This window comes from Leucopleurus acutus (genome assembly GCF_964270905.1).
Source record: "Leucopleurus acutus genome assembly, chromosome: 9".
Taxonomy (NCBI): Eukaryota; Metazoa; Chordata; class Mammalia; order Artiodactyla; family Delphinidae; genus Leucopleurus; species Leucopleurus acutus.
In genome coordinates, this window is record NC_139144.1 from 67,673,269 (window position 1) to 67,688,044 (window position 14,776).

The 14,776-nt window shown below is 42.5% G+C and overlaps 1 protein-coding gene across 2 annotated transcripts in view; it reads left to right on the top strand.

The window, feature by feature from the left end:
• EEPD1 (endonuclease/exonuclease/phosphatase family domain containing 1) overlaps positions 1-14,776 on the top strand; it is a 117,207-nt gene that overhangs the window by 73,894 nt on the left and 28,537 nt on the right. For both annotated transcript variants that reach the window (XM_082846674.1, XM_082846675.1), the window contains one exon: positions 1,295-1,346. In XM_082846674.1, the coding sequence (XP_082702800.1) occupies positions 1,295-1,346 (52 nt within the window). The remainder of the gene's footprint in view (positions 1-1,294; positions 1,347-14,776) is intronic.

Consider the following 14,776-nt stretch of genomic DNA (forward strand, 5'->3'; position numbering starts at 1 on the left):
GTCCTCTTCTGCTCTGACTGTGGCCTCCAAGAGGCTGTGAGCTCCTCGTGGGCAGGGAGCAGGTCACAGTCATCAGGTGCCCTCGACCACCTGCACACAGTAGGGCTACCTCCATGTACGGTAACAGATGAGCAGCTGATCAGGCCCTCTTCATAAGGAGTGATTTAAGCTATTTGTTTGTTCTCATCAAAGGGACATCAGGGGAAGATTAATGCTGAACATGGGCAACTGTTTTCTTCTTTATATCCCTCTGAATTTATTCAGGTTGCTTACATAAGCAGCTATCAATTACTTTTAGAAATTTTTGTGGTGAAATGTACGTAACATAAAATTTACTGTTTCACCCATTAGTAAGTATACAATTCAGTGACATTAAGTACATTCACATTGTTGTGCCACCATCACCACCATCTACAGAATTTTTTCCCAAACAGAAACTCCATACCCGTTAAATAATAACTCCCCGTTCCTCCCTCCCACAGCCCCTGACAATAGATAGAGACAACTATTCTACTGTCTGTCTCTTTGGGTTTGACTAGTCTAGGGACTTCATATAAGTGGAGTCATATAATATTTGTTCTTCTGTGTCTGGCTTATTTCATTTAGCATAATGCCTTCAAGGTTCCTCTGTGTCATAGCATGTGCCAGAAGTTCCTTCTTTTTGTTTGTTTTTTTTTTTTGCGGTACGCGGGCCTCTCACTGTTGTGGCCTCTCCCGTTGCGGAGCACAGGCTCCGGACGCGCAGGCTCAGCGGCCATGGCTCACGGGCCCAGCCGCTCTGCGGCATGTGGGATCCTCCCGGACCGGGGCATGAACCTGTGTCCCCTGCATCGGCAGGCGGACTCTCAACCACTGCGCCACCAGGGAAGCCCCAGAAGTTCCTTCTTTTTAAGGCTGAATAATATTTCATCATATATAAAATGTGGACCATATTTTGTTTATCCATTCATCCATTGATGGCTATTTAAATTGTTTTCACCTTTTGGCTCTTGTGAACCATGCTGCTATGAACATGGGTGTGCAAATAACTGTTTGAGTCCCTGTTTTCAACTCTTCTGGGTATATGCCCGGAAGTGGAATTGCTGGATCACATGGTAAAATCACTTTTACAACTTAGAAACATTTTTAATAGTTCTGAAATGGTCATTTCAGTTCAAACCAAAGGTTACCTTGAGGTGGGAGGTGATTCAGAAATGCAGGCTAAAATTTCAGGCTTTTTGTTCCTGTGACTTGTCTGATGCTTGGTGATATAAAATGTTTTGTTTTTAAGTGTGGTTTTAATTTTTTCTTACAGCATCAAGCTGCTAGCTGTGCAAGAACTACTTGACAGAGAGGCCCTGGAAAAGGTAAATATTTTGTGCCTCTTACCCCAGATTTACAAACTTAGAGCAGAGTGCCACACACAGGAAAAACTCAACTCCCTGTCACCAGAGACAGCACTTATAGCAGAGTTGATCTGTTATTTTGTGTTCTTAACAGTCAGTGAACCTTGCAAAATTTTCATCAAAACGCCCCACATTGCTCATAGGCTATTAACACTTGCAAACTCTTCCTTGCTTGACTCTTCCAGAGTTGAGTGAAAGCAGAGGCTCGCCCTGCTGTGGGCCAAGCTCTGGAGCAGGCTTTCTGTGCCTGGAAATACCGCACACAGGACGCCGCCCACATGCCAGATGCTGTGCTTCCCTCCATCTCTGCTTGTGTGTGTTCTTATCTGGGCTTATGGATGGTAGAATTGAGGCAGCAAGGTTAGGGAACTTGCCAGAGGAAAATTACCTAAGTGGCAGAGTAAGGATTTGAGCCCCAGAGTTTCATTTCCAAAACCAATGCTTTTTCTGTTTAATAGGCTAGTTCATGAGTTTGAGCCCCTGTGGGGACTACTTCTGAGCATTGGGAAACTCCCTCCCACCTAAGCCCTGGAAGGAGCTATCCAGTGTGTCTCGGTTTTCTACGTTCAAGTCAAGTACTCAGCTGGGGATCTTTGGCCAATTATGGGTTCGAGTTCTGTGTGGTGGGCTCCAAAAAGCAGGCTGGGCAGGTGCCGAGGAGGCCCAAGTGCCACCCCACGGGCCTCCCAACTCATACCGAGCTGGTCCCCTGGGTGGCTCAGGACTCTTCCCCAGTATGTGGCTATGGGCGTTAGTTCGAATCTATAAGGTTAACGTAGAAGAAAATGGTTAGAGAGATAAGCACCCAAACAATATTATCTTATTTATAGAATTTAAAATGTTTGGATTAGTGATCCATCTGCTGGTTGGCACTAAAGCAAATAAAGTCTTTAAGCAGCAAGCAGTGGTGGTGGGGGGAGGGGGAGGTGTCTGAGCTCTGGCTCTGAATTTAACGTCCCTCCAGCCTCATTGGTAACACAGGTAGGACAAGGGTGGGGCTGCCTGCCTGACGTCAGAGAGGTGACATGAGTCGGTGCAGCGGATGGGCTTTCTAAATGCCAAAGCACTCCACTCATATTAATTCTTAATTACTCATTGTAATTCTTTAATCCAGCCATGAAAACAGACTAAGTCCACGTTATTATATATGAAGATTCTTTGTATGTTTTTGAAACTTTTAAAAAGTTACTCCTCCAAAACCAATTCTCTTCTCAGTGTTCACTACAGGTAATTGTTTTACTCCTCAATTCTCATCCACCTGACTAGTTAAAGAACCACAAGGAAAGATCTTTGTGGACCGTAGAGCTTTGCTACTCCAAGTGTGGTCTGCAGACCAGTAGCATCGTAAGCTTGTTAGAAACACAGAATCTCAGCCCCTACCCAGACCTCCTGATTCAGTTTGCATTCTCACAAGACCCCACGTGATTCTTGTGCACCAAAGTCCAAGAAGTTCTCCCTGAGGAGTAACATTTACCATCACCATCTCTGCTGTTGACTAGACCATCTTCACAGAGAACCTCTGAGGTGTCAGCTTTTTGCTTTTGTGGCCAATCAAGCTCCTTTTTTTCACACCAAAAGTGAAGTAAACACCATAAGTCTATTTGTAAGAACCCAGTTTCTTTTGTTTTCTTGGTTTTTTTTTGTTTTTTCCGTTCTTTTTTTTTTTTAATTGAAGTATAGTTGACTTACAGTGTTGTGTTAGTTTCAGGTGTACAGCAAAATGATTCAGTTATTCATATATATATATACCTCTTCTTTTTCAGACTTTTCCATTATAGGTTATACAAGATATTGAATATAGTTCCCTGTGCTATACAATAGGTCCTTGTTGATTATCTATTTTATATATAGTAGTGTGTATCTGTTAATCCCAAACTCCTAATTTATCCATCCCCCTCTTCCGCTTTGGTGACCATATGTCTGTGAGTCTGTTTCTGTTTTATAAATAAGTTAATTTGTACCATTTTTTAGATTCCACATATAAGTGATACCGTATGATATTTGGTAAGAACCCAGATTTTATCTTTAGTTTGCCTGCTTCTTCCTTTCATTAAGAAGATAGTCTCATTTAACTTAATAGGTAGAGCCAGCAAGAATGACCTCAGTTAAACACGCATCCTGCAAACCTCACACCTCTTCAACTGTCTTTGCAGCTGGGCTTCAAATGGCACCGTGCTTTCGGGTTTTGCAATTACTAAACTCCTGAGGTCCCACACGGTAGGACTGGTCACTTCTAGACAGATAGTCTTTCTCTTATAAGAGGGAAGCTATTCTGAAGGGGTCATTTCCCTTACAGCTACTTGCAGGTTCAACCTGACCAGTAAAATATTTAAATTATGTAAAACATAATATAAAAGGCTAAAAAGCAGCCGCAGTGTTTTGGAGTCTCCAAGACAATAAGACTTCTAGTGCCTTTTCTCCCTAATATTAGACATTGTTATTATGATCTTAGCGTTTCAGTTAAAAATTACCGGCCATTTGCCTGACTTGTACTTTCCTTGGCTTTAGGTAGAGAGCCTGTCCATTTTTGGAAGTGCCAAGGCTTTCTGGGTTTCTGCAGTGCACAGAGTCTGTTGTCGAAGAGCCAGGGTCCCCTCCCAACCTCGCCTCTGTTTGGCTGTTGGACCTGGCAGAGGGCCTTCCTCGCAGGCCTGGGCCCCTTTCGTTACCCATAAAACTGCTTTCTATTCCTTCTGTGGTGCCTTCCTCTAAAAGTCTCTAAAAGTCTTGGGTTTCGCAATTGGTCCTTGATCACACTGTGAAGAGGGGAAAATTCTCCTTTTCATGCTCTGTTTTCTAGATTTTTCTCTGCTCCTTGCTCCAGTGATCCTTACTGGTTTGGGGGCTTCTGTGTTTCACCTGCAGGGAGAGGAGAATGGTGAACACCTGCCCAGTGAACCCCATGCATAGATCAGTAGAGTCCCAGTTTTTACCTCTTCAAATGCTCTTTGTTTTAATTCAGGTGCCATTGATTGGGGTGGAGACTGGGCACACCTGGGAGGTCAAGTCTCTGAATGTCTCTTCTCCACCAACACCACATAAAGCCATTTCCCAGACAAGTGACAGTGATTTTTCATTTATTAAAAAAATGTTATAAACCATACAATTAATAATTGCTTCTTTTTCTAAAAATCTGTTAGAACCTTGAGAAGATGGCTTATTATGCATAAATGTCAGGATATGTGACATTTCCTTGGAAAAGTGTTTTGGATTTGATGTGCTTTTTTGACCAGATCTCCATTAGACACCAAGAGCAAAGGCTTGCTCTGAGACAGATGCATGCCGTCCCACTCTCTCTGTTCTCTGTGCTTTAAGAGCAGGACGCTTTTGTTTTTCTGAACTTAAGTCACATAGGCTTGTTTCCCAGGCTTTATAAACAGACCCCATCTAATGCCTTTAAACACGGCATTGCATGAAAGGAAATAAAAATATTGGTACAGCTTGATTTAGTAAGATCATTGTTCAATGACCCTTTCAAACAGCTTCCTGCAAAGCTGCAGACAATAGTTTGGCCATTCCCTCCAGCTGGAGGTCACCCTCTCCCTGGAAGGGCCAGAGGGCAGAGCACCGACCGACCCCACCCGAGACCCAAGCCTGCCTGAAGAGCTGCCTGTGTGAGCCGGGCCTCCTAGAGGCTCAGGACGCCCAACCCATGGCCATCGCCAGTCCTACCCCTACCTCCGCCCACACCCCATTTGCAAAATTGTCTGGGACAAAATGCCTGCAGGTCTTCATGCCTGCTGCTGCTAGATATTTTTCCCAGAATCTCAGCTTTGAAGTCCCACGCTTAGTCTAGTTTTCCGACAGGTAGAGCAGATGATCTCTAAGACCTCTTGGTGCTTTCATGTGAGATAAAGCATATACATTTCACCAGCGAGCCTGAGACTAGAAAAACTGAACTTGACGTTTGCACACGGTGGCTAGTCAGGGACTCTTCCAGCTGAACCCTAGTGGTGGGCAACATTGGAATTAGAAGTTAGTAGCTTCCTGGGGATTTTCAGAAGGAAATAGGAGGTAAATAATTGTCACATAGAAGTGCATGAATAACCTAAGGATGCCAAGTGCTTGTATCTGTAACTGGTGGTGGTATGTTCTAAACATACACACACGCAGATACATAAGCTCTAGCTCTGTTATTACACACTTCTGGAGTATTTTTCACTGTGATTTGGACTTCATGTTAATTTAGTGTGTGCAACAATTGAGTGCTTATGCTGTCCTAAATCGCACTACATACCAAGGGAGATAAAGTTATAAAAATACATTTGGGGCTTCCCTGGTGGCGCAGTGGTTAAGAAATCGCCTGCCAATGCAGGGGACACGGGTTTGATCCCTGGTCTGGGAAGATCCCACATGCTGCGGAGCAACTAAGCCCGTGAGCCACAACTACTGAACCTGCGTGCCTAGAGCCACAACTACTGAGTCCATGTGCCACAACTACTGAAGCCTGCGTGCCTAGAGCCCGTGCTCCGCAACAAGGGAAGGCACCGCAATGAGAAGACCGCGCACCACAACGGAGAGTAGCCCCTGCTCGCCACAACTAGAGAAAGCCCATGTGCAGCAACAAAGACCCAATGCAGCAAAAAATTAATTAATTAAATTTATATTAAAAAATACATTTGAATGGCACATGTGGAAAACCAGAATGTCAGAGCTCAGGGGATCCAACCCTGTCATTTGTCATTTTGCAGACAGGACACAGAGACCAGAGGTGTTGAAGTGTCCTCCTCGTCCAGGGCCCGTAACAGTTGTGTTGGTAGTCTACCATCAACCCTGGTGGACTCAGCTCCGTTCCAGGGCTCCCTTCAGTACAGCTGCTGCCTGCCTTCCATGGTCTCGTTTATCCTGGGCGTCAGCTTTAGCAGACTTTGCTGGTGCTGCTGTCGCTGCATATTTCAGGGCTGGGAGCAGATGCAGAGGGTTGGTCCCTGGCCCAGGTGATGGAGAACTGAAACCCAGGTCTTCTAATCCTTGTGGCGAAACAGACACAGGCTTGTGGTGTTTGTCTCCATGAGCTCCCCTTGGCCCAGCAGGGGAGACAGAGAACGTGGGCTGCGGGTTAGAGGAGGAGGGCAGTCAGAGGTTCAGGGCTTGGGATGTGGACACTGTCCAGGAGCATCTGAGAGCAGAGGACCTCTCAGAGGTGTGAGGGTGGCAGAGGGTCCAGGGGCCTGGGAGGGAAGGTGATGAGAAACATGCAGGAGGGTAGAGAACACGCAGCAGACTCACCCTTTGTAGGCTCTGTGTCAAAATGAATTGCTTCAAGAACCTTAACATAAAATACACCTTTTACAAAACAGTACTCTGTTTTGATTTTAAAATATCAGAATGAGATTCTTCAGCTCCCTGGGTTTATTTTTCTCCCACGCCTAGTCCTTCACATAGAGCTTAATTTGAATGCCATCTTGAGTGGTCAGTATTCATGTATCTGTTAGATTTTTTTAAAGTGGATTGAGCCAGATCTGTATCTAATCATGATTAAATTCATTGTAGTCATGTTCCTGGCTAGATCCCTTCCAGCAGGCAGCTTGCTACCTTCCTTGAAGGGCTAGTGAGCAGAAATGGGGGCCCCGGTGGAGCTCAGGCTTCTCGGGTTCACTGTGTGGAGTCTGGCTGAGACCCGCAGGGGCCCCCACAGCCAGCCGCTCACCAGCTCTGCTTTGCAAACTGCACACTTGGGCCCTGACCCCGTTCTGGAAAGGGCTCTCGGCTGGGCTACACCGCAAGTACCTCAACTGTCAGAAAATGGAGCATCTTGGTGAATTATGGGTCAGGCTTCACAGTTCATTTTCAAAAAGGGAAGAAGATGTGTTTTCTCCTATTCTTTTAAAACCGTCACAAGATACAATGTATTGAGGGGCTCCTGGTACCTTTCTCTGTTTAGGAAAAGCTTTTATTTGAAGTGAGCATAAAGTAGAGTCTCAAAATGGGACTTTTTAATTCCTTTTAGCTTTATTAGCTATCAAAGATCAGCAAATTAAACAATGAGGGATCATTTTTTTTTTTTTTTTTTGCAGTACACAGGCCTCTCACTGCTGTGGCCTCTTCCGTTGTGGAGCACAGGCTCCAGACGCGCAGGCTCAGCGGCCATGGCTCACGGGCCCAGCCGCTCCGCGGCATGTGGGATCTTCCCGGACTGGGGCATGAACCCGTGTCCCCTGCATCGGCAGGCGGACTCTCAACCACTGCGCCACCAGGGAAGCCCGCAGGATCATTTTAAATGTACTATTACATTGGCAAAGGTTTTTTTTTTTTTTTTAAGAAGATGTTGGGGGTAGTAGTTTATTAATTTATTTATTTTTGCTGTGTTGGGTCTTCATTTCTGTGCGAGGGCTTTCTCTAGTTGTGGCAAGCGGGGGCCACTCTTCATCGCGGTGCGTGGGCCTTTCTTTTTGCGGAGCACAGGCTCCAGACACGCAGGCTCAGTAGTTGTGGCTCACGGGCCTAGTTGCTCCGTGGCATGGGGGATCCCCCCAGACCAGGGCTCGAACCTGTGTCCCCTGCATTATCAGGCAGATTCTCAACCACTGCGCCACCAGGGAAGCCCGGCAAAGGTTTTTAAACAATGATATGTGATGTTGAAGTTGTGATAACACCAGTGTCCCCATTCATTAGGGAGGGTAGTGACAAGGCACTGTCCTTTTGAAGCTCTGGGGTGGTGTATTTCGTTAGCCTTTGAGATGCCCCTACCCTGTGACCAAGGTAGATTCCTAGGAGTGTATTTAAGGAATGATCCATAAATATGTGGAAAAGGCATTTGACAGCATGCTTTATAATTATGAATCATTGCAGGCAGTTCACTGCTCAGTAGGACGGGTGGGTTTAAACAGTCTGTGGTAGGTCTGCCCATGGTCTGGTGTATGTGGCCATTAAAGATGATAATCATTTAGCCTTGTAGAAATTCGATATAATGTTTACAAAAAGGAGGATAAGCAGTTGTACCTGCTGTAATTACAACTATGTAAAAATATATGTATTCATTCTTTCAACCAATATTTATTAAGTACTTGTGTCAGGCTTTGTTCTAGGCTGGGAGACACATACAGCTGTGATCAAGATGATTATCTTTCCTACCCTCATGTAGCTCACATAATTGGTGAGGAAAATGTTAACAAGTAAACAAATACTTATTTAAATACAATAGTGATAAGCAATGCCCCCCAAAACACCAAAACAAAATCAGGTCATGGTTGGGGGCACATAATGTTCTCATAGCATCCAAGGAAATATGAAAAAAACAAAACATAATTAGGTAATTCATTTTTCCTTTGCAATTTCCTTTATCATTCATTTAATATTCCTGAAATCAACTTTTTCACCCGCGGCACGCGGGATCCTCCCGGACCGGGGCACAAACCCGCGTCTCCTGCATCGGCAGGCGGACTCTCAACCACTGCGCCACCAGGGAAGCCCATGGAATCAACTTTTGAAGATCCCGTAAGACCTCCAGCTGTGGCTGGAGGAGCCAGGGGGAAGGAACAAGGTGGATGGCAGGGAATCTGGAGGATGGGGCTGTGCACCAAGACAGAAGTGCCCTCTGAGTGCCCGGGAGTCCTGCACAGGAGGGTCTTTCTACATCAGGGCAAATGATGATGGGCCCTCCAGTCAAATGTGGTGATAGCTAGTTTTTAAACATCAAGTTTTATTAATATGCCAATGCATCCATTCATTTATTCACTGTCTGTGGCTGCTGTCACATTACAATGTCAGCGTTAAGTAGTTGTGACAGAAAAGGTATAACCCACAAAGCCCTGAATATATATTATTTGGACCTTTGCTGAAAGTTTGCCAACTCCTGTTCTAGATCAGTGGTGCTTGGCGGCTGACCTCTGAAGTATCAGGTGAGAGCTGTACGATCCCATCCAGAAAAATGCACCTATGAACCTATACATGCGGTTGAATTTACGTATTCTTGAAGCTTCCCCATGGAGGCCTTCAGGGTCATACTTCTGGGCCCTGGTGTAGGTAGGACTCATTTCTCTACACCAGAAATGCTGAAATATCTTCTCTCATTACAAAATGGTAGCCTAGTGAGGAAATGTTTCTCAGAGTGGGACGGCTCACCCTTCCCAGGGAGGCATAGTGCCCAGGGTGTGCAGGAAGGGTCCTTCATGTGGTTAGAGGCCAGTCAGATTTTAGATGAGACTGCATCCCATTGGCACAGAAATAGCATCCCTTTGGTTGTTACCTTTTCGTGATTTATGGTTGATCCCATATTGGTTATTCTAAGGAGATTATCTGGTTCATAGAGTACCTGTGATCCCATTCTTCACCCCTTTCTTTCTAGCATCATTTTCTTCACTGGTAACTTGAGACATATTTAGGTCTCCTGAAATCTGAAATGTGTTCCTACTGTCCTACTTTCCTCTTTGCTACTGTCCTATTTCTCTTCTTTCATGTACTCATAGTTATCTTGAATGTAAATTCCCACCCTACACAACCAACCTTCATCTCCTCTCAGCTGTCCTTAACCCTTAGGAGCCTAGCCCCTGTCCCAGTTAACCTAATAAATCATAGCTTACACTAGCCAACTTCTAACCCAAAGCTTTTTTTTTTTTTTTTTTTTTTGCGGTACACGGGCCTCTCACTGTCGTGGCCTCTCCCGTTGCGGAGCACAGGTTCCGGACGCGCAGGCTCAGCGGCCACGGCTCACGGGCCCAGCCGCTCCGTGGCATGTGGGATCCTCCCGGACCGGGGCACGAACCCGTGTCCCCTGCATCGGCAGGCGGACTCTCAACCACTGCGCCACCAGGGAAGCCCCCAAAGCATTTTTATTGAAAATATTTTTTGCTTTCTATTGAAAAGTATTATGAAATAATTTTATATAGAACTTAAAATTTGTATATGCAATTGTCCATTTTCTTATAATTTCTGGGTACCTATTTCTGTTTTTATACTGCATCCGTAATGATTTTATGTTAAAAAACATTTTAAAAAATTTTGAACCCATTTAGATACAAATAGGAGTGGGAAAAGGAAAGAAATCATTCCTAGAGCTTGTCTTATCTAGGTGAGCTGTACTGCTTGGGGAGTCTGAATCAACTGCTCTCTTCTACCTGTGATGGTTATCCTTGGGGACACTCCCCTTGATGGTTCCATTACTTTGTCTTCATACTCTAAAAGCTTCATTACTTCTGAGTCTCCTAATTGATTCTGGACTTGTAGAGGAAAAGAAGAGAAATCTTATAATAGCCATATAGATTGCAAACTCAGGCAGAGGCCGAAGCAAGACCTATAACAAAAGCAGAAACATCATTTTATTCAGGTTTGAAAGTCAAGGGGGCCTTGAAAAATCACCCCTCTCCATCTTTTGCTAAGAATCATTTTATCATCAACTAGAGAGAATTTTGCTGGCATCTTCTGGTGGCTCATAAATAGTGGGCTGGTCTTGTGAACTTGTCTAACCTATGAGTTAAACATAATGTGTTCATGTTAATATTTTTCTTGTGCTGACTCTCCCCTTGAGACACCCTCTTTCCTCTCTGAGAGGGCATCTGGAGGTTCCACTTCTTGGTAATGCCAGAGTAGCTTGTATCAGACTAACCTTTCCTCGAATAACAATTGTAAACTCTGGGTAAAGTGCAAACAACTATTTGAAGGCACTTAAGAGAAACCAAAAACTGGAGAGATGTCAACCCTCAAAAGAAGGAACTAGCACTGGGTGAGTTCCACATCTATATGGCTTTTCCCCTGACAGCATTCCCCAGTCTGTGTGGGCAGCTAGAGCTCAGGCAGGTTTGGGGGATGTCATGAGTCTTCTCTCTCTTTTTTTCTTGGACAGTCTGTCTAAAGGTTTCTCACTTTTGTGCTGAGCTTTTCAAAGAACTTTCAGTTTCATTGATTTTTCTCTATTGTTTTTTATTCCCTATTTCATTCACTTCTGCTCTAATCTTTATTGTTTCTTTCCTTCTCCTTGGTTTTTGGGTTGTTTGGGGTCTCCTTGCTTTTTCCAGTGTCTTAAACTGGAAGCTTAGGTTATTGATTTGAGATCTTTCTTCTTTATTAGGAATCTACAGCTATAAATTTCTCTCTAAGCATTGCTTTTGATGGCTCCCATAAGTTTTGGTATGTTGCATCTTCATTTTCATTCATCTCACAGTTTTTGTTTTAGATTTCCCTTGTGATTTCTTCTTTGACCCATTGTTTATTTGCAAGTGTGTTGTTTAATTTCCATTTATTTATTAATATCCCACCAATTTTTTTGTTGTTGATTTCTAATTTCATTCCATTACATTGTCATCAGAGAAGATACTTTACTTGACTTCAGTCCTTTTAAATGTATTTATGCTTATTTTGTGGTCTACCGTGTGGTCTATTCTGGAGACTATTTCATGTGACTTGAGAAAAATGTGTGTTTTGCTGTTGTTGGGATGAGTGTTTTGTGAATGTCTGTAGATCTATTTGGCTTATGTGGTTGTTTAAGTCTTTCAGTTCCTGTTGATCAGTTTAGTTCTATCCATTATTGAAAGTGGGGTATTGAAGTCTCCAGCTATTGTTGAATTGTCTGTTCCTTCCTTCAATTCTGACAGTTGTTGTTTTATGTATGTTGGGGCTCTGTTATTAGGTGCATATATATTTATAATGGTTATGTCTTTCTGATTGATTGACCCTTTTATTATTATAAAATCTCTTGTCATCTCTAGTAACAGTTTTTGTTTTGAAGACTATTTTTGTGATACTAGTATAGCCATTCCAGCTTCCTTATGATTGCTGTTTGTATGATGTAACTTTTTCAGTCTTCTTACTCTCAACTTACATGTATCTTTGAATCTTAAATTTATCTCCTCTACCCAGCCTGTAGTTGGATATTGTTTTTTACTCAGCTTGACAGTCTCTGCCTTTTCATTGGGTTGTTTAATCCATTCACATTTAATGTTATTATTGATATAGTTGAGTTTACATCTGCCATTTTACTTTTTGTTTTGTATGCCTTATGTCTGTTTTGTTCCTCCTTTTCTCTTTCACTGATTTCTTTTACACTAAGTGAATATTTTCTGAAGTAGCATTTTAATTTCCTTAATGATATTTTTTGCTATGCTTTTTGAGTTACATTCTTAGTGGTTGCTCCAGAGTTTACCATGTACATCTTAATGTATCAGATTTATACTAACTTAATTCCAGTGAGATGTAGAAACATTACTCCTATGTAGCTCTATTCCCTCTTCCCCCTTTTTGTGCTATTGTTACACATATTACATCTAACTATGCTACAGACCCAACTGTATATTCTTATGATCATTACTTTATATACTTTTATGTCTTTTAAAGAAAATGAGAGAAGGGAGGAGAACAAGTATATTTTAGAGAGTTAACTACATTTACCTTCTTAGTTACCATTTCTGATTTTCTTCATATGTCCCTGTGGATTCCAGTTACCATTTGGCATCATTTTCTTATTTTAGCTCATCTTTACTCCTACGCAGCTCCTTTGTGGTGGTCAGCTATATTATATTTCTATATGTTATAGACCCAACAATACAACTGTATACATGTATTAATATTCACACAATATGAATAAAGGAGAAGAAATATGTATTCATACTGTCTTTTATAATTATATAATTACCTTTACTGGTTCTTTTCATTTTTTTCATGAGGATTTGAGTTGGTCTGGGGTCACTTGCTTTCAGCCTGAAGAACTTTCTTTGGTATTTCTTATAAGGAAGATCTGCTAGGAACAAATTCTCCCTTTTTATTGTCTGGGAATGTATTTCATCTTCATTTTTGAAAGATTGTCTTTCTGGATATGATTCTTCATTGACACTACTTTGAATATGTCATTCTACTGCCTTCTGGCCTTCATTGTTTCAGATGAAAATTTAGCTGCTAATCTTATTAGAAACAAGTGAATTTTGAAAGCTGACTATATTCCTAGACACCACATTTACTGAAGGGGTATTTTATTTTGGGGGTTTCTGAAAAGTGGCTCTTACTCAGTGTCCCAAAGCTGGTTCAAATTTAGTGACACAATTTCATTTGTTTGAGGAGACTTCTAAGGCATTATCTACATAAAGTCCAACAAAACATTTCACTTGGTTTTGGCAAAGAGAAAAATGAAAAGTAGACAGCATTTTGATATTCTAGTAAGACCAAAGACTTTGTACTAAGAAATATCTGAGTTTAATTCTCAAATTATAGGTTATGAAATGAATTGAGTAAATTACAACCATCATTTGTTTCATTGTATATGTATATGGATGGATTGAAGGATGGATGAGTGGGTGGCTGGCTGGATGAATGGATAGGTGGATGGGTGGATAGATGGATACAGACGTACCTACACAGTTGGCAGGCAGACACATGGATAGAATATACCAGATTGACATATAAAAATTTATTTATTGCTATAAGTCATCGTCAGAAATGCTTGAAAACTGCCATTCTAGACCATTTCTTGGCTTGAAAGAGGGGAAGACGGCATGCTCTGGGATTTTTTTCCAGCGCTGGAAAGGCTCTGCTTACCTTTGGGTATAGCCTAAGCACTTTTCCCTCCTGCCTTGTTAGTCTCTTAACTCTTTTTTGCTTTTGAACAGTAAGAAAATATGCCCAACTCATTGCATTACCCCCAAAATTGTTCCATGTAGCCATCACCTTATACAAACACTCACACAGCCATGATGACAGGAGTTATATGCAATTTCCTGTCTTATTTGGTCCACCCTAAAATGCTTCTCTTACCAGGAAATGCTAACAATGAGTTGGTACAGAGAGAACTTTCAATTCACTGTTTTAGAGAATTCTGAGACTTTTTGTGAATGATTCATTCACTCATTTCTTGAGAGCATGACTTTGTATTTAGCAAAATTCAAGCTTCTTTATAATTTTAAATGAAACGGAAGGGCTGGCAGGTGAAACTATTTGGCTCAGTTGCTAAAAACATTTATGCTGGATGCTCTCATTAGGTAAAATTATCCTGATTGAGTTGGTCATTAAGGCTTGCTTTGCCAGAATTATTCAGTGGAGAGATCTATCAGATTGTTAACCACCTACTTAGAATGAGTAATTCCTACAGCTGATAAAGTATTTTTTGTTAACCTTTGGGAGGCACTGAAATGGTGAGTTTGGGCCTTAACAAGACTCCCAGCTTCTGGGAAAGCATCCAACCCACTTTTAGAGATTTTGATCTATCTTTGCAGAAATTCAGAACCGTATACTGACATCCCTTATGAGCATAATCCAGGACCCCTTTCTAGATCCTAGACTTGGTTTCCCCACCGCACTCTGTACTGCCGCCCCATTCCTTCTCTTGCCCTGTCTGTCCCCCCTAACCCTTGTCCACGAAATGCAGGCTTATTTTCACATGCAGAGTTAATTAGGTTGGAAGAAGCCAGCCAGGGAAAACAAAGCAGCTCTCCATATATGAGTTACTGTAAAATTACCTGCCCTCCTAC